Source organism: Vespa mandarinia, chromosome 8 (genome assembly GCF_050613455.1).
Source record: "Vespa mandarinia isolate Hongniang chromosome 8, ASM5061345v1, whole genome shotgun sequence".
NCBI lineage: Eukaryota > Metazoa > Arthropoda > Insecta > Hymenoptera > Vespidae > Vespa > Vespa mandarinia.
In genome coordinates, this window is record NC_140817.1 from 2005001 (window position 1) to 2032500 (window position 27500).

General features: G+C 28.9%; 6 protein-coding genes across 13 annotated transcripts in view; 5 read left to right on the plus strand and 1 right to left on the minus strand.

Moving 5' to 3' along the window:
* Window positions 1-17537, minus strand: part of LOC118448314 (uncharacterized) — a 24039-nt gene extending 6502 nt beyond the window's left edge. Inside the window, exons 1-4 of one of the 6 annotated variants that reach the window (XM_085658983.1) lie at window positions 16876-17537; window positions 15947-16720; window positions 15295-15827; window positions 7827-7933 (exon numbers count right to left, since the gene is read on the minus strand). In XM_085658983.1, coding sequence (XP_085515109.1) covers window positions 7846-7933; window positions 15295-15827; window positions 15947-16720; window positions 16876-17073 — 1593 coding nt within the window. In that variant the 5' untranslated portion in view covers window positions 17074-17537 and the 3' untranslated portion in view covers window positions 7827-7845. Of the gene's footprint in view, window positions 1-7826; window positions 7934-8992; window positions 9024-12293; window positions 12320-12490; window positions 14257-14534; window positions 15828-15946; window positions 16721-16875 lie in introns of those variants that run through there. The other 5 variants (XM_085658984.1, XM_085658985.1, XM_035881422.2 and 2 more) reach the window with 5 other exon arrangements.
* Window positions 4124-9025, plus strand: ImpE3 (Ecdysone-inducible gene E3). Its single transcript, XM_035881451.2, has 4 exons — window positions 4124-4522; window positions 5328-5408; window positions 5586-6175; window positions 7465-9025. The coding sequence occupies exons 1-4, from the start codon at window positions 4478-4480 to the stop codon at window positions 7847-7849; spliced, it is 1101 nt and encodes a 366-aa protein (XP_035737344.2). The 5' UTR covers window positions 4124-4477; the 3' UTR covers window positions 7850-9025.
* LOC118448335 (uncharacterized) lies at window positions 10286-12253 on the plus strand. 2 transcript variants are annotated; one of them, XM_085658987.1, is made up of 3 exons: window positions 10286-10439; window positions 11404-11491; window positions 11582-12253. In XM_085658987.1, the coding sequence occupies exons 1-3, from the start codon at window positions 10404-10406 to the stop codon at window positions 12028-12030; spliced, it is 573 nt and encodes a 190-aa protein (XP_085515113.1). In that variant the 5' UTR covers window positions 10286-10403; the 3' UTR covers window positions 12031-12253. The 2 variants fall into 2 exon arrangements, with proteins under 2 accessions (XP_085515113.1, XP_035737358.1); XM_035881465.2 differs by having other exon boundaries at window positions 11404-12249.
* A 149-nt stretch (window positions 17538-17686) lies between the features above and the next one.
* LOC118449317 (uncharacterized) lies at window positions 17687-20264 on the plus strand. Its single transcript, XM_035883753.2, has 2 exons — window positions 17687-18115; window positions 18214-20264. The coding sequence occupies exons 1-2, from the start codon at window positions 17991-17993 to the stop codon at window positions 19649-19651; spliced, it is 1563 nt and encodes a 520-aa protein (XP_035739646.2). The 5' UTR covers window positions 17687-17990; the 3' UTR covers window positions 19652-20264.
* Window positions 20265-20807: 543 nt separating this feature from the next.
* On the plus strand, window positions 20808-23294 carry JHBP-1 (take-out-like carrier protein). Of its 2 annotated transcripts, XM_085658854.1 has the most exons (7): window positions 20808-21049; window positions 21438-21493; window positions 21570-21662; window positions 22309-22453; window positions 22595-22728; window positions 22819-22971; window positions 23098-23294. In XM_085658854.1, the coding sequence occupies exons 3-7, from the start codon at window positions 21653-21655 to the stop codon at window positions 23244-23246; spliced, it is 591 nt and encodes a 196-aa protein (XP_085514980.1). In that variant the 5' UTR covers window positions 20808-21049; window positions 21438-21493; window positions 21570-21652; the 3' UTR covers window positions 23247-23294. The 2 variants fall into 2 exon arrangements, with proteins under 2 accessions (XP_085514980.1, XP_035732677.1); XM_035876784.2 differs by lacking the exon at window positions 21438-21493 and having other exon boundaries at window positions 20813-21049.
* A 973-nt stretch (window positions 23295-24267) lies between these two features.
* LOC118449322 (uncharacterized) lies at window positions 24268-26393 on the plus strand. Its single transcript, XM_035883766.2, has 4 exons — window positions 24268-24648; window positions 24752-25207; window positions 25319-25511; window positions 25638-26393. Exons 1-4 carry the CDS (start codon window positions 24454-24456, stop codon window positions 25775-25777), a joined length of 984 nt encoding a protein of 327 aa, XP_035739659.1. The 5' UTR covers window positions 24268-24453; the 3' UTR covers window positions 25778-26393.
* The last annotated feature ends 1107 nt before the right edge of the window (window positions 26394-27500 follow it).

Genomic DNA, 27500 nt, shown 5'->3' on the forward strand with positions numbered 1-27500 from the left:
GCAAGGGTTTAAAGATCTCTCTCTCTCTCTCTCTCTCTCTCTCTCTTAGGATACTTGTCCCTTTTATTCGTTCTCGCTCGTATTAGTTACTCGACGACTTTTCATAAGTCAAAAACAGAAGATAAAGTGAATAAGAGAGAAAGGGAAATATACAGAGTGGAACAAAATTATTCATAAATTATTATAAAAATTGATTGCTCCTGTTTCGACAATTTCTTTTTTTTTTGGCTCGATCTTTTCGTTCTCTTTTCATTCTATTTGATTTTTTTTCTCTTGCTTTTTTTTCCTTTTTTCTTTATTTTTCTTTTTTCTTTTCATTAAAAATCTTCAATTTTATTTCTACGAAACTAACTTGCAGATCTAATTACAGACCCCATAAAAGTCTCGAAGAAGGATTAATTCGATAAACATCACTTAAGAAATTTTGTATCACCCCGTAGATGGGAAACATTTTCCTTTGATTTTTGACAACGTCAGAGTACTCCGATAATCATCCTTATAAATTTCCTCTAAAAGGAAAGATCATTTAATTATATGCGTTGCTACGTCCAATTAAAAAAAAAAAAAAAAAGAAAAAAAAAATTAAAATTTCAGTTCGACGATCGTTTCTTTTCAAAGAGTGAGAGGAGAGAGAAAGAGAGAGAGAGAGAGAGAGAGAGAAATCTTTGTTATAAATAAACATCGATCGTACGAAATAGTCAATTAAAAAGTAAAAAACAAAATAAAAAATAATACTAGAAATACCATAAACTATATATATATATATATATATATATATATACATATATATATACGAAGAATATAAATCCAAGATCAATGATCGAAAGTTTCTAGGATAATTTTTAAGAATATATTATTATTACTCAAAAATTTTCTTTTCTTTTTTAAAAATCTTCTTTTTCAGATTGTAAAAAGCTAAAAAAAAATTATATATATATATATATATATCACTTATTAACTTTTAATCTAATCCATACAAAACAAAATCTCCCATTCTATCGTCAAACGTATATCCTATGAAAAACTTTTTCTATTTTAAACAAACTCGTTTCAGGTATACATATAATATATGTATTATATACATATATATTATATATATATATATATATATATATATATATATAATATCATTGAAAATTTCACATAGAGAAGGAAAGTTTTCAAACGCATTAAAGACTTTATCTTTACGAGTAATTTTCTCTGGGAGAAGGGTAAAGGGAGAAGAGAAATACCATACGTTTTAATTACCGTTCCTGTCAGATCGTAAATATCAACCGTTTGTTCCGTGAAAATTGACGCTTTTCAAAGCCATGTCTTCGACATTGAACGTCGAGAAGAGACGAGAACTACTAATACAACGACGACGACGACGACGACGACGACGACGACGACGACCTTTCGAATTAGCAAAGTACCGTAACACTCGTTTGTCATAGGACAAACTAACGGAGCTAAATTATTTCGTAATAATAGTAGAGGATTATTTACTATATAAATTTTAAAATGTACAACCTACGTCAAGAATATAATATGACGGTTATAATATATATTTATTTAATTAAAATCATTCGACCTAATCTAATTTAAAATCTATTTTGAAAACTATCATATCTCGATGTTATACGAATTATTATATATATATATATATATATGTATATTTATGCGAACGATTATTTTGTTCTTTGTAATGTTTCAGGATATTTGTTTTCTCCATTAAAAAAAAAAAAAAAAGAAAAAAAAAGCGATCGAATAAAAATACTTTCACAAAAACAAATAAAATATCTATAATATTCGAATAAATTCTTTTCTCCTTACGTCAATCGTTCCTATAACTTCTGTAAAAGAAAAAGGTCAAATAAATTATCGTAATAATCATAATTCTCGATCGCTTTTACAAATGATTACAATCAATATATGTATATGATGTATTACAGCTACGTTATGCTTATACACGCGCATACACATACACACGTACGTATATATATATATATATATATATGTTAAGTATAAAAGCGTCGTTTACCGTTATTAAACACTGTCATAATAATTCAACACTATCGCTCATTTGCAAACGATAACGTTTTATCTTTTTATATTCTCAACTATTACTTTTCATTCCCGTTAACGATCGATAAGCTATATCACTAAAAAAAAAAAAAAAATATATATATATATAAATAGTTTTCTTTTTATCGTCAATCGGAGCTTGTGTCTATCGTACGTAAAACTCGTCGTAAAAAAGAAAAAAAAAAAAAAAAAGAAAGAAAAATGAAAAGTGAAAGAGAGAGAAATGGTGAATTTTTCACGATCGGAGGTCGCTCGATGAAAAGAAAAAAAAAAAAGAAAAAAAAAATCACAAAACATGAAACTCGAAACCGGTCGACCTTTTGTCGATCGTTCTCGACAAAACTTAAAGACCTGATTGGCGATCCTTGAAAACAACTGTCTCGAGGTAAAACTGTCTATCGTTAAATTTCATTCTCTTTGTTAATTTTCCATTTCGATCTTTCCATCCATACGTTTCACGCACCCTCTTTTATCCTCCCTTCTACTCCCTTCATCCGCAACAAAGTCTCGAATATCTCGGTAAAGAATTATTATCAAACAGACCAAAAAAAAAAAAAGGAGAAGAAGAAGCAGAAGAAAGGATTTATCTGAAAGATAAAAAAAAAAAAAAAAAAAAATAAAACAAAAATACGTGTGTACGAAGGATCGTACTCTTCAAGTATTGTAATAGGTATGACCCTGACATATATACGTAGATAGATCTTTTAAATGAAGAGAAATTATACGATCGAACGAATTACAAAGATTTTTCTTTTATTTTTTTTTTTATTGCAAATCTAGGGGAAAAGGCGAAACTTTATTTCTCTCTCTCTCTCTCTCTCTCTCTCTCTCTCTCTCTTTCTCTCTCTCTCTCGTTCACTTAACAGCAATGTAAGAAAACCGTAAAGCTCAGCTCTTTTTAAAGCCAACAGCTCTCGCCTAATGAATAATAAATTCGAAGTTCAATTTACCAGGCAGATCGACGACGAGTTGGCGGTATTTAAATCTAGCTACACGAACCAACGAACGGGGAGAATAAAATTAACGTAGTTGTGTTTGAGGCAAAAAAGAAAGAAAGAAAGAAAGAAAGAAAGAAAGAAAGAAAGAAAGAAAAAAAGAAAGAGAAAAAACAGAAAAGATAAGAAAGAAAAGAGAAAAAGAAAAGGGACCAGAAGAGAAAAAGAAGAGGGAGGGAGGGGGGTTCCCGATCCTCGTGAAAAAAAAAAAAAAAGAAAAGAAAAGAAAAAAAAAAGGAGGAAGAAAGTAAGAAAGAAAGAAATAAAAAAAAAGAAACGAATCATCCGCAAAAAGGGAAAAAAAAAAACAACAAAAACGAAGTAATAATTATCGATAAATAATAATTGCATCGGAGATAAGGAATGAAGAAAAAAAAAAAAAAAAAAAAAATGAAAAACTATTACGCTTATTATAATAAATGGACGATTTATATAACGCAATGGCACGTCTAAGAAAAAGTCATCGATACAGTCAAACGAATGAACTCTGTCAATTCAATTCGTTCGATGCAAAGAAAGCGTGCATCGTTCTCTGAATTAAACAAGACGCACGTTGAATAACAAAGTGACCGATTTAATTTAAGTGTCACGATCGCTTTGGCACTAGTCGATCATTTTACCTACGAGTTCTTACTTTAGATTGATCTTTAATGATTTTTTAAATTCATTCATTCATATCATACGTACGTACGTACGTTCACGTGTCACATTTCATCATTATATATTATCCTTTTATATTATTAAATATATTTATATTCATTAATTGGTACGATTAAATAAATCTACGTCGAGGATTCTTAACGACGATATATTAAATAGAACTAAATAAAAATTTATGAAGAGTAGATCAGGAGAAAAAAAAAATAAAGTGATGAAGGAGGAAGAAGACGAAGGAAAAAGAAAAAAAGAAAGAAGAAGAAGAAGAAGAAGAAGAAGAAGAGGAAGAAGGAGAAGGAAGAAGAAGACGACGAAAATCAAAGAGTTTATATACGAGGAGAGAATGTAGATGTACGTATAGAGTCATGGCCGAGGACGACCTGGAACCGTTACCAAGACTTTTCGAGACCAGTCTCTTTCGAACGCTCGTCGGCAAGCCTCGGAAGAGAATTACGAACTACGAAGGAATAACGATAACAGCTTGTTTATCAATCATAGATCATCGATAGATCGTTATTAACGTGAGATAAATATATAAAATTAAATTGTTCGAATTTTTCGTGTGAGATAAACCGGAAGAAGAAAGAAAGAGGGAGAGAGAGAAATATCGTCGTTCCTTCTTTCTTAAAAAAAAAGAAAAAAAAAGAAAAAAAAAAAGAAGAAGAAGAAAATACAACACACAAAAGAAACAAAGAAACAAACAAAAAGAGATATAAGAAAGGAAGAGAGAGATCGAGAGAACAAAATCCCACAAAAAGATGAGGCTAATTCACCGTTTACTAGTTCTACTCTTTCTACGAGAGGTAAGCTTTTAACTACGTGACTCGGCTAATGAACGTAATTAAGTTCCAACAAGAGTTTCCTCTTTTAATTCATGCATGCATCTGTGTATGTGTGTATATATATATATATGTGCATGTGTGTGTGTGTGTGTGTGTGTTAAATTGGCGCGTGTTACGATAGGCACACGAAAAAATGCATGAATTATTAATTAAAACTTTTTTCTCCGTAAATAATACGATCGATCAATGATCGTTAAAAATACATACAAGAATGAAACAATAGTAGTTTAATTTAATAATTTGTTCATTAATTCGAGAGCTTACAATTTCGAAGCACGAAGTATGAAAAATTCGAATGAATTGTTCCTTTTCTTTTCTTTTCTTTTCTTTTCTTTTTTCTTTCTTTTTTTTTCTTTTTTTTTTTTTGCCATTTTCGTAAGCTATTTAAAATGAAAAGAAAAGGAAAAAAAGAAAGGAAAGAAAAGAGAAGAGAAAAAAAGAAAGAGAAAAATCGTACTAACTCGACATAAGACTACCTATCCAATCTAAAGTAATTATTCGTATAATTAATCAAAGTAACTTGAATGTAAATAAAACGAAGGAAATAAACGTGAGAATGCTAATTAACGAAGTTACCGTCGAAACGAGCTAACTACATTTCTAATTTCAATGAAAGCATTAATTAAAAGTAACACACACACACACACATATATATATATATATATATACATATTTATGTGCGTGTATATATTAAACATACGAATTTCAATTTCAATTTTGCGATTTTTAATTTTGCATTTTTTTTTTGTTTTCTTTCTTTCCGCAGGCATACGCTGCGGTAGCTAGGAAACCGCCAGCTTTTTCAAAGCCGGTCTATTCAAATGCCTATCTTCCGGCAGCTATGCAGGTGGGTGTATGGTTTTCAATCGATAAAAAAAAAAAAAGAAAAAAAAAAAAAAGAAAAAGAAAAAAAAAGAGAGGATGAGAAAAAAAGAGAAAAGAAAAAAGAAAAAGAAAAACAGTAAAATGAATTATTACCATCGATTCGATTGATGTAACGAACGAATTCTTTTTTCATATTCAGGTCATTTTCCATGCGGTTGAACAACTAAAAGCTATTCAAGCAATGGAAACAACTCCCACTACGAGTATTTCCTCTTCTACTGTTGAAACGAATCAAGGGACAACATTATCCACTGTGATCGAGGATAATTTTAAGGAAACAGAAATAATGGAAATGGCTGAAACTGCAACGGAAATGATTAATAAAAAGAAAACATTAACTAACGTCGAACATTACGTTTCAACTTTGGCAACTATGATAGACAATCGGGATCAGGAATTTCTTGAAATCCACGAGGAGACGCCGGAAATGAATTATGCAACTCCGGAAACGAATTACGAGAAACCGGAAACGGCCGTACAGTTTAAAGAAATTAATCAAGAACTTCCGGAAATAAATGAAGAGGAATCGAATGTCGTACCTACGACAACCCCGGTATCACTTACGAAAGATTCCAAAATTCAAAATCAACCAAGTATTGATAGCATTGTCGAAGGGATCTATGAAATAATAAAACCTACCTCGACGGAGATCTATGATGATCTATCGGACGATAATTATGACGATAACATTAAAATGGAAAAGATCGAAGAGGAGGATGATGAAAACAGGTAGATTTTATAATTCTTTCTTTTCATTTTTGTCATTTTGTTTTTGCAATTAATCAGAAAAGTATTAATCGTTAAGGCTTATCTAAAAAGGATAAAATTATTAGAAATATCGAAGAAATCAAAAAAAAAAAAAAAAAAAAAAAAGAAAAAAGAAAAAATGAATCGATTTGTTCAAAAAATTGTTTGACTTTTCATGGACGAGAGAAAAAGAAAAATGAAAGCATTCATAATAATATGAAAATCTTTAAAAAAAAAAAAAAAAAAAAAGTAATTAGTACGTAATAATTTGAGTTATTAATGATTCTTCATTTTAACGAAAAATATTTAGAGAATAACGAGGAAATTGTAAATATGACAAATGATTAATAAGAAGGGAAAAGATTGATTGGTATCGCATGATTTGCTCGAGGAAGAAGAAGAATTAGAAGAAGTAGAAGAAGTAAAAGTAGAAGAAGAAGAAGAAGAAGAAGAAGAAGAAGAAGAAGAAGAAGGTTTATTCCATTTATCGAGGAGTGCAGGATATTGCGAGTCTAACTGCTATAAATCGATTTCTCATACTCTTTCACGCGTTTCCACGGGATTGGTTCAATCGAACACGATGAAATATCTATCATATTGCTCATTCCTACCCACGAAAACCACGTAACGTGAACGACCAATAAAAATCGACGAAACGTCTTCTTTTCTTCGCTTACTTTTCAATACGTATTTGGATCACACGTACATATATTCGAGTACGCCATATGTTTATAGATTTTTCTATAAACCGATAGAGTGTAATCTAAAAGTTCCCCCAAAAAAAAAAAAAAAAAAAAAAAGAAAATAGTGACTTTACAAATAAGTTAGACTTTTCTTTTTTATACTTTTCGAACTAATTCCTTTTCTTTCTTTTCTTTTTTTGCGGATAATAGAAAAAAAAAGAAAAAAAAAAGAAAAAAAAAAAAAAAAAAAAGAAAACATAATTAACAATAAAGTGTCACGTAAAAGGTGTGATTTATTTTCTCAAAAGTAATCTTCGTTAGATCCGGTATTTTTTGATAATTTATAAATCGGACGAAAGATATTGTTGTCTCATAAAAAAATAAGAGCAAAGAAAAAAAAAAGTGAGAGAGAAGAAAAAGCAAAGCACAAAAAAAAAAAAAAAAAAAAAGAATAGAAAGAAAGATGATCGTTAACGACGTCGTTTCTCAAAGCTTAACGAGTACCCCAAGCATTAGAAGTAGAAAAAAGGAAAGAGGATAGTAGAAAAAGGTAGAATGGAAATTCTAAGACTTATTTCACCTTTGCAGGTTCACAATGCTTGGTGAAAAAGTGACACAAGTACCAAGGCCGAGCCTTAGCAACTATTTAAAGCGTGTCAAAGCAGAGCCCAAGGCATCTTTGGTACAGCTAGCTTCACTCTACGATGCCCTTGGGAAGGATGCTAGAAAACAGGGTTATGGTAAGTACTTTGGATATTCCGACGAGGTTCTCCAGGTGCTCGATACATCGGCCGAAGGTGGTATCGGGCCTCAATTGAAGAAGTTATTGAACAAGATCCTTGAAAGGAACGAACTCACCAGGGAAGACGCCAAAAACAGGACGAAACTCGTAATACGAGATCTCGAAGAACCTACCAGTGTACTTAGCAACGATCTTAGAAATCTTTTACCTCTTCGTTTTTCCTTTTCTTAAAATGTTCTCCTACTTCTGATCTTCCATTTTTCTTTCCTTCCTTCCTTCCTTCCATCCTTCCTTCCTTTTCTTTTTTTCCTTCTGCTGATAAAAGACAAAAAGAAAAAAAAAAAAGAAGTTTCATTAAATAGTCGTATAATAATTAATAGACGAAAATTGTTAATCTGTTAACCGAGGGACGAGAGAGTGGAACGACGAGTCAATTATTTTAAACAAGATTTCAATTCTCTCTGATTTAAACAAAAAAAAAAAAAAAAAGTAAATCATTTGACCCTCGCGATCTGTCCAATTAAAAGAAAAAGACGGAGAGAGAGAGAGAGAGAGAAAGACGTAAAAACCTATTATATATCTCTTTATTTTACGATTCATTAATTTATCCGAAGTGTCCATCTCTCACCACCATCGCTATTTCCCCATCATCAAGCCTACCCATCCACCCCCGCCCTCCTCTCCGCTTCTATTTTAACCATTTTTGAATGAAAATATATTTTAATCATCTCGAATGAAAATATATTCTGATAGATTCACCTTCATCGATCATCGATAGTCTTTCTACGCTAACCGTACATGCGCGGTTAACAGGTTAAAATTTAATAAATTTATCAATCGTAAAGATTAAAAAAAAAAAAAAAAAGAAAAAAGAATTAAAGAAAAAGAAAAAGAAGATGAAGAAGAATAATATTAAAGTCGCCCTGTCGAGAGCAAGTGCCTATTTAATGTGTTTCATCGAAAATGACAAAGGGCTGAAACGTGATCCGAATCGTTTCAACCATCTGTCTGTGGTTACCGAGAGAAAGAAAGGAAAAAAAAAAAACAGAAAAAAAAAGAAAAAGAAAAAAAAAGTAAAAAAAAAAAGAAAGAAGAAAGTACATTAAAACTCATCCGGAGAAAAATGATAGGACTTTGATCTAGGCTACTGCGAATTAGTGTTCCTTCGTGATCGGGAAACGAATTGGTTAGGGAAACCAAAAAATTACTCTGGTGCTTCTCGACATTTTATGGCAGGTTGCATGCGATGCATAAGTCCGAATGCGATTGATCAATTTTTTTTTTTTTAACCTACTCTTTTTCAACATTCTCCTCTTCTTCTTCTTTTTTCTCTTTTTAAAATTTTTTTTTTATTCCATAAGCCCTCTCTGGCCTAATTTCTTTTCGTTTTTACGTGTCTACGTATCTGCGAACAAAATTATTATTTCATTATTATTATTATTATTATTATTATTATTATTATTATTATTATTATTATTATTATTATTATTATTATTATTATTATTAATATTATTATTATTATTACTATTAAATATGTATATCGTACATCGGATATATCATATATTAAATATATATATATATGATTGTTCTCGATGAGAAACAGTTAAGTATCTAAGTTGTCGAAGTTGCGAACAATTGTATTCGTTCGATATAATTAAATCTATTTGTCTAACGTTGTATAGATAATTTCTATCATAAATTTAGAACATTATAACTTTGTAATTTTTTCCTTTTTTTTTTGGTTTCTTTCTATTTGTTATCCTTTTATCAATATTCTATTAAGTTTTAAGTCGCTGCTACTTTCAGACGAATGTTTCGCCTTTCAGCAAGAGAAAGTAAGTAAACATCTTCGAAACATCTGCTTTTCATAAAAAAGCATCCTCCTATTCCTCTCGTTCGATATTTCACGTCTGTACGTCATCGGCTTCTAAACGTTTACCCTATATATATATATATATACCATAAATCTTTTTTATCATAATCGCATAATATACTCTTTCAATATCTTCAAAAATTTCCCAAAAGAAAATTTATTTATAAGACGTATACTTACATAGACGTCTTATACACGATTGACTCATATCTTACATATTAATGTAATACGATTGTTCGAAAGCATTGTCTAATAAAAATGTCATTGTCTAAAACCTCAGGCTGGTTCTAAGAAACGAAAAAAGAAAACCAAAAAAAAAAAATATATATATATACATACACACATATATGACTCAAAGCTATATTCAATAATTATAAAAGTGAACGGTTTAAAACTTTTTTTAATCATCCTTTCGACTGATAAAAAGATCGACTAATACAAAAAAAAAAAGATAAAAAGAAAAAATATACACACACACGATCCAAATGATTCTGTCTTATTTTCAAAGATCACCTTGACCCATCGTCGAATCCAAAGATCGATATTGTTTAATGCCCGCTGGATTATGAGTTGGCAAAGACTCAAGCGCATCAATACGTGCTTGGACTTGCCAAACGGTGTATTGACTAATTCTGTGTCAATTGCTGTATCCAATACGCAAAGTCGCCGGCTAAAACAATAGATATGCATTTCATCGTAGTATTATAGACGATCAGTTTTTACGCCCTTGGTTTGAAAGCAGGTATAAATTGATTTTGAAATTGATGATGGTCTTCAGTCGACGTTACAAGCTATCGAGTGTGGGCGTATTGAATTGCGTTAGATAAAAATTTAATTTCTATTCAGCATAAAGGCAAACGACGAACAAGAAAAAATACAAATAAAAATAAAAATAAATAAATAAATAACAAAATGAAGATCTCCCTGGGATATTGTTTGGTTCTTTGCGTAAGTAAAATTTATTTTCTATAATAATCAAATTTTGAAAATTTTTCTTTTTTGTCAATGTTACGATCGTAATAAAACAATTAAATTTTTTCTTTCGATAACAAGAAATTTAGAAGAAATAATAAAAAGAAAAAAAAAAAAAAAAAAAAAAAAAGAAAACCTAAACGGAGACAATTAATTGCCGCGACAATATTTACGATATTAATTATATTGCGTAGTAATAATTTTTACGCTAAATTCGATATGGCAAGTAATATCGATTGTACAGGTCTCACCACATAAAGGTTCTTGCGCGTACGGAGACCCAATTTATCAAATCTTTCGAAATCAATCGTGTATAACTATTAATCATTATTTCGAAATATATATTCTAACGTGTGAGACAAAAAAATTGTCCCGAGAGAAGAGAAATAAAAAAAAAAAAAAAAAAAAAAAAAAAAAATAAAAAGAAACGTCAAAAAGAAAAATAAGATGAGCGAAATCGTGACAATGAAAATTCCAATGGTCATATAAATATCAATTCTTGACAATTTTCTGATATGAGGTTAGAAAAAGAAAAAGAAAAGGGGAAAAAAAAAAAGAAAAAGAAAATTAATTCGAGAATAAATCTTGAATTTTAACGACTATATTAGCTACGAATAACGCGCGTCAACGTGTTTTATAAAAATGATGCTAATTCTAAGTACTTACTATGAGTTGGGGCAAAATGGCGTTTGGGTCGCGCATGCGCAAAACTTGACTTTTTATTCTACCCCGAATTCGACCGAAATATATGCATATATATATATATATATATATATATACACACATATATATACAAAAGCGCGTAAGGGATGTTGGAACGGGGAAAGGGTGAGACACCCATTCGCGATAAAAAATATAATATATACATATTATCAAAACTACTTATTAAAAAAAAAAAAAAATAAAAAAAAAATAATAATTTGATTTTATATTCCAACAGCTCCTATCAACGAGAGTACAAACGAAGCCACAAATAACAAAATTATTTCCGATCGAGGAGATACACGTTAACGATCATCGTGAGCCTAGTAATAATAATAATAATAATAACGAGACAAAACTATTCGACAAATTATTTGGAAAATTACGTGCAACATATAATTTTGTATTTCGCAAAGGAGATAACAATGTTACTATCAGTAACGTCGGAAAAATATTACCGAAGGACGCGCCGAATCCCGATATCGAGGCATTGAAATTAATTTGGAAAAATCCAATAAATACGAATTCGGGTATAACGAAATTAAATCCACAAGTCCCAAAGGAATCTGAGAGATATCAAACGAGAATAAAAACACTTTACGACGAGCCGAGATATGACAGATTCGAAGAGCTCCAACCGTTGGAACAATTGGAACCTTTAATGCCATTGGAATTTGACGTGGAAAATGATGATAATAAAAAGGACAAGGACGTTGAATTTATAACCCCGGCAACAACCGGTCTACAATTTCCTACGACCCTAGGCCGTCATTTCGTCGAGTGGCTTGGCTCTCTTCTAGGACTTTCTTACGGAATTTACGCGAAACTTACGAGAGCCATTCATAACAATTATACGCTTTATTAGGGTCAATGACACACGCGAATAACTCAGACTATTATTCTTCTATACTCGCGAATGAAGGAAAAAAAAAAAAAAAAAAAGAGAAAAAAGAAAAAAGAAATAAAAATAAAAAAAATAAAAGCATCAGCTTTGTAACATAACAATCGTATCGTTTTTCTTTTTTCTCTTGCTTTTTATATCATTTGAAATAATTTCATATAGTCATATCTATGCAATTAATAAATAATCAATGATCGAGATGTTATTACTATATATTTTTATACCCACTTCTCTTCCTCATCAGCCACATATCCTGTAATAATATAAACAATTATATATATATATATATATATATATATATATATATATATATATTTAATAAATGAATAAATAACAGATCGCAATGGATTAAAATTGTACTCTCTAAATTTCTTTTATTGAAAAATATTTTCGGTCTGAAAAATACATGCGTCACTCTTTCTTTTTCATATCTTATTCTCTCTATCTCTCTCTCTCTCTCTCTCTCTCTCTCTCTCTCTCTCTCTCTCTCTCTCTCTCTCTCTCTCTCTATCTATCTATCTATCTATCTTTTTCATTCTTTCTTTCTTTCTTTCTTTTCTTTTTTTCTTGTTGTCACTTTGTTTTGTTTTTTGGCACGCCCGCGCTATTTATTATATACTATACAAATAATAATCTTGTTCTCGAGTAACACGATGTTGTGAATTTGTATCGACATGATTGAAATTCGTCAGACCTTAAAAAAGGTGTACGCGATTAGACGCTCGCTTAATCCTTAATCACATGCATCTTTGGAAGTATATAAAATCGGTTTTGAGATTTAAAGAAGAGGAAACAAAGAAAAAGAAAAAGAAAAAGAATAAAATAGAGAAGCTAAACGAACGAAATAAAAATAGAAGAAGAAGAGAAGAAGAAGAAGAAGAAGAAGAAGAAGAAATAAAAAAAGAAAGAAACAAACCGATTAAAAAGAGACAATGAATGAGATGCTAATAAAATACTGCTAACCTCACATACACCGTACACCTGAAGTCTTTGGTTCTATGATAACGCGCGATAACGGCATAGCATCATGCCAATATCTCACGTTTATTATTACTATTATTATTATTATTATTATTATTATTATTAATATTAATATTATTATTATTATTATTATTATTATTATTATTATTATTTATAATTAATAATGCGTGTATAGGTATAAGAATATTTTTTTTATACGACGCAGGTTCGATTAAGCCCGTCGTCGTTTTTAATTGGAAGTTTTCGCATTTAATTAGGCACTTCGAAGAAAATATGTAATCTATTTGACAATGAAAAACAATTCTTTTTTCTTTTCTTTTTTTTTTTTTTTTCTACTGAGTTCTCAATTATAATTCTTCTAGATTACAATATTTATTCTCCAAAGTGTCTCTTAATCGATAAGGGATTATTACGATTATACGTGCCCAATTTCAATGTACCGCATATGCAAATACTTTTGATTCTCAGATTAAAAAATTTTCCAAAATAGAAACATGTATGCATACGTATATATAATCTTATTAAAAATCTTCATTCTCTCTCTCTCTCCCCCCTCCCTCTTTTCCCCTTATCACTCTCTCTCTCTCTCTTTCGCTCCCTCCCATCCCCCAAAATCTATTTATAATGAAATTTATTTTTCTTTCGGAATAAATAATAGAAAATCTATGTCGATGATTTAAATACCTGTATAAATGGATCTATAATGATCTATAAGAAAATATGTTCGTAAACATATATATCCATAATTTCATAATAATTAATTAATCGAGAATCGTATTTGCCTATTGTGAGAGATTCGTTCATATAAACAATCATTATGCAATAATCAGCCTTCATAAAGTTGTAATAAATGACAGGAAATGTTATTAGAATAATATTTGAAAATTATATCTTATATGACTAATTTTAAATGGATTGAGTAATTCGATCAATGGCCGGCGAATGTCTTTTAAATTGTTTATACGATTGATTACATTAATGTCTAAGGACGTTTAATCGAGGAGATCAGATTTGAAACGCTGAACTATACTATCAAACTATTTTTTTTTTTTTTTTTTTTTTTTTTTTCTCAATAACGCATAATAAATTATGTCTATGTACAGATTAATTGTGTACTTGCGATGGTACTCCATTTATATCAGAACACATCCTAATGGCAGATTGATCGAGTAAATTTCTAATAATTAATAACGATGATAGCCGGTATCACTTAAAAAAAAAAAAAAAAATAAAATAAAATAAAATAAAATAAAATAAAAATGAAGATAAAAATAAAAATAAAAAATAAAAAAAGGAAAGATAAAAAAAAAATAGAAAAAAAAAAAAAAGAAAAGCTTAGAATCGAAATAAAATATACAGAGCGTTTATGTTCTCCAATAGTATTTCTAAATTCCCCATTCCCACCCTCCCCGCCCCTATTTTCTATTACTTTATTATAACGTTTATCTTAAATGTTGTCCTTGGAGACTAGAATCGATAGAAGAAACTATTTTTTGTTTTGTTTTATTTAGATAAACTAACATATATAATAACAAGTAGTCCATATACTATTATATGGATTACTTGCATTGTAATGGCAACTTCTAAAAAATATCTAATCACGTTTATCTCATAAAGCGCAGATAAAATATAATGGTTGTGATGGGACAGTATATTAAATTGAAATCAACCTTATATATTTCAGTGTGTGTTCGCTATGATCGCGAACTTAAGGCATCATTCATTGAACATTTATACTTTTTTTTTTCTGTTCTTTTTATTTTCTTCTTTATTTCTTTCTTTCTTTCATTCTTTCTTTTTTTCTGTTTTTCTTTTTTTTTTTTTTTTTTTTTTTTCCTTTTCTTTTTAGGACTATTCATTTCACTCAAACATTTCAACAGATTCATACTCTTTCATAAAACAAGATCACACTGAAATATAGACGCTTAATAATAGAAACATTTTCTCGATGATATTTACCACGTCTAAATCTCAGAAATGCAAGAAAATATACTTGCATTGTTATCCTATTATTTACTATCACGATAAACTTAAGGTCGCAAAATTGATAAAGTATACCAAAGTATTTGATCCATAAGCAGATCCCATTGATTATCTATTTGTGCTGATTTCAACACGTTCCATAAACAGCCTTTTTTGTTTTCTTTTTTTTTGTTTTTGTTTTTTTTTTCCTTATATATTTCTAAGCAAATTATTGCTTAAGATTTTATATCGATTATGTTTATTGACTAAGAAGGCATTAAGTACCTTGTATTTTGCGGCAAGACTTCGTTCATGTTCACAAGCGGTTGCTGAAGTGTCGTTACTTCTTTTAAGGATTGTTCTTTAAACGACGAGAAAGTATTCGATAGAACTTGATCTTTCTGAAGATTATGAAGATGATGAAGAAAATCAGTTTCCTGTTTAATGGAATCATCTTTTATGACAACTTCTTGTTGCTTAGGCATTGTTGATAATTCAACGGCTTTATCAAAGGGTTCTTTCTGTTCTATAAAAAATAGATCCTTCTTGCTTTTACTCTTTTTAATGCCCAAATGTGTTTGAGTGTGTTTATTCAAATGGTCCTTTCGTGAAAAAGCCTTTTGACATACGGTACAAGAAAAATTTTTATCACCGGAATGAATAACGTAATGTCTCGTCAAATGTTCATTCCTTTTGAAAGCTTTCTCACACACAGGACATTTATATGGTCTTTCGTCGGAATGACCTCGCATATGCTGATCCAAATGCTCTTTTCTTTTTAACATCGCTCCGCACTCCTTGCACTGATATTTTCGTTCCTAAAAAAAAAGAAGGAGAAAAAAAAAAAAAAAAAAACAGATTGATAATGAAAATAAACGTAGAGAGAAAGAAAAAAGAAAGTACACTTCTTACAACAATATAAAAAAAAATCCTTCACCTGTATGTGTGCTTGTATATGCTGATCTATCTCGGATTTTTCAGGAAAAACTAAATTGCACTCTGGACAGCAATAAACTCTTGAACCGTCTAAAGCAACGCTGATCTTGATCTCTCCGGTTTTTGCCCGAAATTTCATTTTCTTTTCAACTTTCGGCGAATCCGTTTGTACCTGTTGCTCTACTTTTACTATCTGCCCATTATTATCATTATCTTGTTGATTCGATAGCAAATGTACGTTAAAATCATTAGGATTCAATGTTATCATCATATGTTCGGAATTCATAAAATTATTTCCATTTTGTGTCTGTGAATTTCTAAATACCGATACGCTAGGAATGTTTAAAATATTGTTTTGATTATGTTCAGATTTCTCTTCCTCCGTCTTATCTTTCTTAATTTGTTCAGTTTGTAATTTTATTAATTGTTGTAATGTTAATGGCAGTGTCGTAGCTTGCAACTTTTGAAGATATTCGGTCATATTAGAACCTTGTACCAATTGAGCAGCTTGTTGCTCATCAGAATTTCTCGTATCATTGTCAGTCTTATTCTCTTCCTTTTGAGTATCTATTTGAGACGTCGAAGGTAAGTACACATTAGGTATAATCCTTACTGGGAGAGTATTTGATTGGACGTTGATTATCGAAGAAGGATTGCACTGATTATAATTAGGAATGTTGATTGCTTGTATACCCTGTTTCTCGCACAGCTGCATAAGAGTATTAGAATCCGGCCAAGTAAATAAAGATCCAGGGTATTTATTCTGTGAGTTTACCTAAAAAAAAAAAAAAGAAAAAAAACAATGATTAAGCGACAACGTATAACACGTGTGTTTACGTATATGAAAAGGGTAAAAAAAAAAAAAAAAAAAAAAAAAAAAAAAAAAAAAAAAAAAGAAATTATTAGAAAAATTCTATATTTATTACTTACAAGAAATTGCTGTTTATTCTGATTCGAACCTGCGACCGTAGTGTAAATAGAATTTTGAACCGTTGGTAATTCTAATGCACTGCTACTGTTGCTTCCGTTATGATTAAATTCAACGTTAGAAGTAGAATTCGATCGCGATGTTAGCTCGGAAAATTGAGGCAATGTGCCTTGAATAATATTATTTCCAGAGAAATTCATCTTTTTCTTTTTTTTTTCTTTTTTTTTTTTTATTTTTTTTTTCTTTTCTCTTAAAATTTATTAATCGCGCGCGTTCGTCAACGGCAACACGCGAGAGTTTATAACCTCCAATTCGAACGAATGAACACTTAGAATACGAGTATGTCGATAAAACGTTTCTCAGTCTCACATTTTCTTTATTAAAAGCAAAATTAATTGTTTCTTATATGCCGAAGTATCGATATAAAATATAATGAGTATAATTAAATTAAAAAACTTAAGAGGCAAAGGTACATCGAAACGCACGCCGCGTCCTATACACGACTGCTCCAACATGGCTGCAGTAAAATATTATTTGAGAAAAGCGCGCCAAAATCAAATATCGTGATAAATTCACGACAATTCGATTGGTTTACGTTCGATCTGCGAAAAAAAATTTTACCAAAAAATCGATGTTTCTCATGCAAAACAAAATTAACTTCTGTAACTGCTATCATTGTTGCATCGTAACGGGGAAAAAAAAAAAAAAAAGAAAAGAAAAGAAAAAAAAACTTTCACAAGGCATAGGAAAATTTTCTCTCCTTAACATTGGCCAAACTGTGGCGTTTCTTTTTGTTTATAGTTGATACTAAACTCACTTCACTTCGTTTATCCAGTGATAGTAAATATTTGTATTCGTTCGTCGATAATAAAATTTTTTTTTCACTCAAGTGATTGACATAGTACAGTTAAACGTTATTATGTTTTAAAAAGAAAAATCTTTTTTAAAGAAATACTTAATAAAATCTAGAAGGAAAATTTATTCCTTCGTGTGTTTATTCTATTTTCAATTGAAATGTACATTAAAGAGAGATCATGGCAATTGCCCATGTATATATAACGCTTTCAACTTTGACCTACTGATAAGAATGTAGGTAATAGAAAAAGTTGTATTGTACATGGATAAAGATACTGAACTATTCTTAGATGACTTACGTAAGAGAAGTAGAACTTTGTTAGATCTTACCAAAAGAAATTCTAAGAAAATCAATAATGAAATTAAAAGATCATATTTACAAAATTCGTTAGTATTATTCCTAAAGGAAATAAATATCAAAAGCAATATATATATATATTTTTTTTTTCAATTAATATGCGATATTTATAAACATTTATTTACAGTACATTAGAGAAAAAGAATTCTCATTTAAGAAGTCATAAAGAAATATGGAATTTGAGAAATGATTCAAGTGCCGTTAACAATCTTTTACATTTGGATTATCAATTTGATAATAATAATCAAACGTATACGTCTCTTTCTAATATGCGACCATTAGATAGAATCGTTATACCATCGAAAAATTTATCCCAATCGCATAATTCTTACATAATAAAAAGAAAACCAGTGAAAGAATGTTATTGCAATGTTGAAGTTAAAAAGATACAATCTAATTCTTCAAAGGTCATACATAAATCTAATACATTATGTAATTATTGTAAAAATCATATTTGTCGTCAAGTAGCATTGCCTATAAATGAAAATAATATAGAAGAAGCATTGACTCCACCAATTAGTTGTGAAACAATTAGAAGAGTAGAAAAAATCAATTATTATCCTCAATCTCAATTTCTTCGCAACGTTCAAAAAAAGGTTTCTGTTTTAAAGGATGTATCCTCGGGTGATTGTCTTGATACTTGTCCGAGATCATTGCATTGTCACAAATTAAAAACCAATAAAACGTCATATCTAATGGATAGTGATAGTCAATCAAAATTTATCACTGATACAATTAACAAATCTAATACTATTGACTTTGATAAATTCGATTCTATTCAAAGAGTATCAAGTTCTATGACAGACGAGGAAGAAGAACAAAGTCAAGAAGAAATAATAGAAAAAGTAAATAAAGGCATTCAAGTGCCTTTGAGAAAACCATCTAAAACAAAGTTTCTCGTAAAGAGGACTATTTCTTCTAAAAAGTTTATACCAGATGGACGTAAAGAAAAATCTACTTCGAGATCATCTCTTGACATTAAAAAAACCATAAGATCATCCACCACGGATTGTCAATGTTATAAAAATAAAGTAGACAAATTTACCGATGATTTGAAAAGGAAAGAATTAAAGACATATCGTATTTATCCAAAGGATTATGAGGAAGATGATAGAGAATCAAAAAAATCGTCATTGAGGGATGATAAAGATTGTCAAAGGAAAACTTTAAAATCTTTGACGAATGAAGTTAAAGAATTGAGAAAATTTCGTGAAGAAAATTATTTTGATACTCATGGATCGGGTCAAACACTTTTGTCATCGGAATCTTCAGGCTCGTTACAGCAATATATGTTAAACGATCGACTTTTTGCAGAACCGATTAAAAGGATTCATAGAAAAGATTTGGTCGTAACTATGCCACCTTGTGCTACGATACAAAAAAAACGCGTTCATTACTTTCCTAGATATATAGTAAGACAAGAGAAGAGTACTTGCAATACAAATTATAAGAAAAAACGTTGCCAAAGTTGTCCATTGACAGGACATGCCATAGATCTTGGTATTTCTAAACCACGTCCAGTGTTAAACAGCTTGGCATTAAAATACCAAAAGAAACTTCCTTAACGAAGTATTTTTATAGTTTAAATAATTTTTTTTATTAGACGCACCACACGATTCTAATTATACACATGTGTGTGTGTGTGTGTGTGTGTGTGTGTGTGCGTGTGCGTGCGTGTGTCTGTGTGTGTGTAGATATATATATGTATATATCTGTTTTTAAAAGTACAGAAAAGTAATTTTTATCCAAATCTTTTAAAAGAATCATTTTTTTAATTGAGTTTTTTTCATAAACCAAAACATAGCTGTATTTTTGATCTTATTGATCATTCAAATCATTGTTCATGGCAATAATTTTCTCTATAGGATATTAAGATTTTAATTTTTTTTATTTATTTATTCTTCTTCCTTTATTTTTTCTTTCAAAGTTTAATCACAGAGTTCAAAGACTGAATTTTCATCGACACGATGAAAGTATTCGTATTTTAATAAATTAATTAAGTAACATTATGAATGTTTACAAAAGTGTAAATAAATAACTTAAACAAATAACGATCGTTTTTATCCGTCGTAAATTATCTGTAAATCACCGTTCAGATTTTATTGTACTCTATGTCTCGTATAGAAGAGAAAAAAGTAAAGAAAAAAGAAGAAAAAGAAAAAAAAAAAAAGGCAAATAACGAAGGAAAAAAAAATATTAAAATAAAAAGAAAGATAAAAAAAAATTCAAAAATATCCTCCTTTTATTATTCTTTTTTCCCCCCTGATTACTTTAATGAATTTAAATTCGAAAATAATTTTGCGCTTATCAAATAATTGTAAAATGATTGTAAAATTTGTCGATAAGCATGTCGTAATTCGTTATTTACGTTAAAGCGTCATAACGAACGCGTAATTGTTTCTCCAAAGTAAATTTGATTATTACAGTAAAATATATATATATATGATGAGAAATATGTGAGACGTTCGAGTGTTTACAAGTTGCGTCATTTATCAGCGAAATAAAAAAAAAGGAAAGAGAGAAATTCGAATGGAAAATATATAAAATGTTTAATTAAAGTTAATAAGATTGATTGAGTTTCTTTGACTTTTTTTTTTCTTTTTTTTCTTTTTTTTTTTTTTTTTTTCATAAACAATGACTCTTGAAAAACTACGTACGATGATGCAAAACATTTTACAATCAATGCAAATTGATTGTGCACATTCGCTTCGAGCATGCAAAAATGATGATTATAAAATTTGTCGATAAACATGTCGAATTCGTGGATTTTAGAAAGGTGGTAGGAGTAATAATGCAACCATTTAAATAGAACTGGTTCTATATATTTCAGTCAGAGATATTTTTAAGTGTGCGACATTCAAAGAAAAAGTAAGAATTCGAGAGAAAAGAAAAGAATTCAACCATGAAGATCATTATTGTGCATTTTTTGTTTATCGTTGCAACAACAACAGCATCGAATCTACGTGAGTTGATCGTTCTTTATTTATTTATTTATTTTTTTTTTTTTTTTTTTTTTTTTTTATTCTCGTATTTTGTACTACATTTCTTTTATTTCTTTTTTCTTCTTCTTCCTTTTTTTTTCTTTTTTCTTTATGGGACGCCATATTATGCTATTTCTCTAACGTTATAATATATTTACGTAAATTAAGTACGTAATGTTATTACAGAAATTTAAAGTAATCTTGTCCTTACAACAAGAATATATATTTATATTTATATTTATATTTATATTTATATTTATATTTATATTTATATTTATATTTATATTTATATTTATATTTTATAAAAATTAAGCATCTGCAAGAGTAAATTCAATTACGATAAGATCGCAATTATTATTCAATATTGCAGCAAACAATGCAAATCGATTACGTGATTAAATAACTTAATCAGAACCTCTGAGAAATGTATGTAACAATAATAATAATAATAATAATAATAATAGTAATAATAATAATAATAATAATAATTTTTATAATACAGCGAGCAGCTTCAAAATTTGTAATAGATTTGATTCCCAATATTCCGAATGTTTGAGCAATTCTATTACCGACGCTATTGTCTCTATGGCCAACGGTAAGTAAGATTCTTTTTCAAAAATATTATTGATAATTCTATAAAAAGAGAAAGAGAGAGAGAGAGAGAGAGAGAGAAACAAAAGGAGAAAAAAAGATATAAATGACGCGAATCTTTTTTATTTTCCTTCTTTTTACGACCGTAAAAAATCATGATAATCGACATAATTTCAAGTATTGTATATAAAAAAAAAAAAAAAAGAAAAAACAAAACAGAAACAAAAGATTGACGAAAAAGCAATTGACAATCGTCAATTCAATCGTTAAATTCTACTACTGTAATCAGGTAAATATTAAAAAAAAAAAAAAAAAAAAAAATTGATCTACTATATAAACGAGAAAAGGATAAAAACGCACGTACACATTTAAAATCGATTCAAGGTTTCGAATCGAGGTTTTCTTGAAATCAATTATCAATTATCGATTATTAAAAATGTTAAAAAAAAAAAAAAAAAAAAAAAAAAAAAAAAAAAAAAAGGCACTTTAAAAAAGATATTAAAAAACGTATATGAAGTATTTCTATAATACGAACGAACGAAACCTCGAATATTTAATTATTAACATATTATCTAATAAATTTTTATTATTAATAATATTATATATTATTAATGATATATTAAATTTGTAAATTTTTCATTGTAATGTAGGTTTGAAAAGTTTCAACGTATCACCATTCGAACCATTGAAAATCAACAATATAACAATCAATACATCAGAAAGTTCTCTACAGCAAGAATATAATGATATTCAAATTCACGGAATGACCAAAGATCTACAGATAAACAACGTTCAGTATGCATAAAATTTTTTATTAAATAATTATATATATATATATATATATATATATCTATTTTTTTTTTCTTTCAAAATTTTTGCAATCCTTCCGTTTCTTTCTTTTTCTTTTTTTTTTTCTTTTTTCTTTTTTCCTTTTAGATTAAACTGGACAACTTTAACAATCGAAATGGACAGTTATAATCCTATATTGACTTTATTTGGAGATTACAAGATCAACGGAAAGATTACAATAATACAAATAAATGGTTCTGGAAAATATAATATAACTGTGCGTGAGTATCTCAGAATAAAACTGTTTCAACCAATTTTTTTTTTTTTTTTTTTTTTTTTTTTAATACTTTGTTTTTACTTTTTTTTTTCAGTCGACATGGAAATGCATCATTCGATACAATTCGAGGAATTCGTTCAAGAAGATAATGAGATTTATCTTGGAGTGACAAAATACAATATCAAACTGCATCCAAAGAAGATTATTTACGAATTCAATAATCTTTTCAATGGTGACTCAATCCTTGGTACGTAATCAATGAATTTATAAAATCGATTAACGTTTGAAAGCGAAACAGAAAAAAAGAAAGCCAAAAAAAATGTCTGACATAACTCTTTATCTTTTTTTTTTTTTTTTTTTTTTTTTATCACAGGAAAACAAGTCAATAAGTTCATGAACGAAAATTCTCTGGTGGTCTTCGAAGAATTTCAAATTCCTTTGGAGAAGATCTGTAGTACAATGTTAAAAAACACCTGTAATAATATTTTCATGCATTTACCAAAAAGAATCGTATTTCCATAGGATTGAATTATCTAATTTTCTCTCTTCTCTCTCTCTCTCTCTCTCTCTCTCTCTCTCTCTCTCTCTCTCTTTCTCTCCCTCTTCTTTTTTTCTCTTTCAACAATTTTAATACAATTGCATCCTTTTTAATACACAATCGCGTCTATTTTAATACTTATTCAATTTTTTTTTTTCTTTTTTTTGATACAATTCCATCTCAATACGTCTCTTATTAAGTTCGTACGTAAGAATATTCGAAAAAAATTTGATCTTACTTGAAAAAAAGAAGATGATCGAGAATATTTTCGTCGAGACCTTTCCAATGTTGCGTTACAGGAATCATGGCCATGAACGGGACGAGAATAAACTACGATATAATTTTTCACGATGCTAAATAAAAGAGAAAAAAACAATGAGGTGGTGGAGAAAAAAAAACAAAAAACAAAATATATAGATTTACTTTTTAATTAAATAATTAATACTCGCGCGAAATATATTACATTTCGATGATAATACGTACCGATATATTCTTCAATCGTTGATAATCAATCAGATGGATATTATTTTTGAAAAATAACATTAAAATGAAAAAGAACAAATGGCGAAAGCTTTTTCGAAACTTCGTTAAGCGCGCTATGTTGAAAGAACCAAAGAAAAAGAAATTTTCTAGAAGGGAAATGATCGTTGTTTTCAACGATTGTGTTTTTTTTTTCATACAAAGATGGCGCTGATCGTCACGAGATACGTAAAGGTTATAATATCGACCAATAGAAGAGACGGATTTTCGAGATTTACGTCCAATCGTTTCTGTTTATTTTGTTTTGGTGTGTTTTTCTTTCGAAACCGAAAAATGATATTTCTGATTTGATTCTATATTATATTGTTTTTATATCGTTATTAATTAATTTAACGTATTAGAAAATAGATATATAATATATATATATATATATACATAAATATTGAATGTAAATTTTGTTTGTTTAATTAATGCGTATGAAATATAATTTTGATAAATAATTTAGGTTAAGAAGGTTGGCTAAACTGTATCAAAATATCAACTCAATTAGAATCGTTTGTCCTATTCGTACATTTGATACTTTTCTATTATCTTCTCGTTGATTTTTTTTCTCATATCGTTAATAATTAATATAAAAAACAAACTTTTCCCCTTTTTTTTTTTTAATTTAATCAACGTGACAATAATTTCAATAAAGTAAAATTTATCACAATGGCGATGAAAAGTTCTTTGCACTGTGTCGTTGGTCATGTCAATCGTGTTTTATCCGTTAATAGTGCCGAAATAATATTCTTACTTGATAATAAATTGCAAAAAGTTTATCTAAAGAAAGAAAAATATTTTCACAATGGCAGGTTGATATCTCAAGATGAACCGTTCTACAAATACATTAAATGCGGCATGAAGGTATATTTTTCAGATTGATACAAAAGAGAAAAAAAAAAAAAAACCAAAACGAAAGATTTAATTATTCACTCAAGTATGTTACGTATTATTATTTTTTTTTTAGGTGAAAATTTCCTGTCAGATTTTAAGACAACAAAGACAACGACTTTACGAATGGATAGCACTGGCCTGTTGGCCATATGATCAAACGCTTGGATCAAGTGTATGTCTTAAAGTAGGATTACAATACATTTCAGGACGTATCTCTAATATAGACAAAGATCATGGTGTTTTGATTACCACAGATACTACAGGAGTAGAATATAAAATATATTTCTTGACGAATAATTTTTATTATCATGGCGAAAAATTAGACGTATCTCAGATTATTTTCAATGAGATAAATTCGAAAAATATCTTCTTTGATGCTATACCTTGTATTCCTGAAGAGAATGAATACAATTGTGAATGGTATGCTACTTGTGTCTTTAAAGGAAAAAGACCAATAATAAACAATATTTTATCTGAACCATCAATAAGTGACTTGAGAATTAAAGAAATTCTACAAATTATTGAAAATGTCAGTATATTATTTATGGGTGATTTATTTTTATTTATACATATATATATATATATATATATCAAATAAATCTCTCACATTTGTATTTCTTTTGTTTCTTTTCAATTTCAGTCTTTCATCAATCCACAATCTGTATTTCTAATTGGCAAAGGAATATTGCTGAATACTATAAATAATGACTTTGGCCTAATTTTAGGCGAATTTCAATATAACATTTTTAAGGAAATTTTGTTCCATAAAAATAATACTTATATCTTTAAGATGTGTCTAGATAAATACGGTCTATCAGATCTATTAAAGAGAGGTAAAAGAATAATACAAAAGTATTAATTTATTAGTTATACGTATTTCTAAGTGTTAAGTTTAAAATGGGGAGAGAAAAAAAAAAGCAATAAAAATTAATTTAATTTATCATTTATCATCTTTATAGGAGACAGAATGAAATTTATTGCCGTAGGAGCTCCACCAGGTTTTTTTGTTGAATGGATTGCTATACAAGTGTCAGTTTGCGATGCTGGAGAATATAAAACTTCAAAATACGATGCTTTTTTATCAAGTTTATGTCAATAATGACAAAAAATATAGGTTAAGAGGTATATAATAGTACAAAAAAAACCATAAGGCTGTATGTGAAATCAAAGTTCCTTTAAGACTTATTACATATACGTGTGTATATAAATATATATATATATATATACATATATAACTTTATAGTCTTATATATGCATATAACTATAATACTACATTAAGCTTTATATATATATATATTTATATATACATATTATATACAACTATATTATTATTATAACACTATTACTATAACTATACTATTATATTAAGCTATATATACATTTTTATCAACAATCTGACAAGATATTATTTACTTAATTCTATAAAAGAGACCGTGAATTTTTATGACGACTATTTATTTTTAAACTTTTATATTAACTAGTTGTAATTTTTAGGATTAAGAATAAGTGACTTTTAAAGACGCGCACAATTACTTTTATTGGTTACCTGAACATTCTATGTGATATTATTGTTATTAATATACGCGTATTTATAAAGTCAAAATAATATAGTTTTGTTTGTGCATATTTTATAATTATTATTATTATTATTTTATCTATATATATATATATGTGTATAATATTATCTGATAATTACACACACACACACACCACCACCATCATTCTTATTGAAATTATTGAAATAACATTATTAATAAATTTCTTATTGCGTCGTTTGTATTTTCAATTCTATCTTAATGATCATATTTATCATCTATGACAAAAGTAATAATTCTAAATAAAGTATGATATAAAATGACAAATAGATCTCAATGATTAAGAATCATAATCGATCGTTTATATCGATCCATAATTTTTACCGGACGACTTAATTTATGATTTACGTCAGCACTTAAAGGGGAGGGAAGGGGAAAAGAAAAAAAAAAGAAAAAAGAAAGAAAAAAAAAAAGGAGAAGTGGTCTCGATCATTTCCTAATAACGATCGAAGTCCGGTGATGGGAGTCAGGGATTCCGTATGGGATACGGGCACGCGCGCTCGTTAAATTATTCATGCTCGTTTTACGGAGTAAACGTGCAAGGAAGCAAACGGCAAGCAAGCGGCAAGCAAGCAAGCACAAGCAAATAAGCAAACTAACTAACCGAAGGCTCGATTACATATGTAGTTAGACGATGATGCAAATGACACGATGCTAAATAATTCCTTCTATATCCATGATAATCTCGCTTGATGATTTCGCAACGTAGAAGCGGAAGGTCGCGAGAATAAATCATTGTTCGTTCCTTGAACGACAGACAGAGGATGTATGTATATATATATATATATATGTGTGTGTGTGTGTGTGTGTGTGTGTGTGTGTGTAAAATGTGCAACGTTATTCTCTATCTCTGTCTTCTTTCAATTCGTTCCCTTCCTTCGTTCTGGCAAGGTTGACTCCGTTCCAAACAAGTAGATACATACATACGTTCGACTATTACCAGCTAGGATTTGTCTCTTTCGCAAGGCCGATCTCTACAAGTTAAAAGCTACTTGTCTACTATTTAACGTTTAATGACGCTCGTAAAAGATACGATTCAAAAAAAAGAAAAGAAAAGTCAATCTTTTGAAATAATTTCATTTCATGTTCCTATTGTACTTTCCAAACGACAAATTTGTTTTTTTCATATTTTAATGATCCATAAAGGATCGATCGGTCTTTTAACGATCGATATTACAAAATATATGTGTATATCATTAATATGCAATTCCGCGTTTAGATTGGATA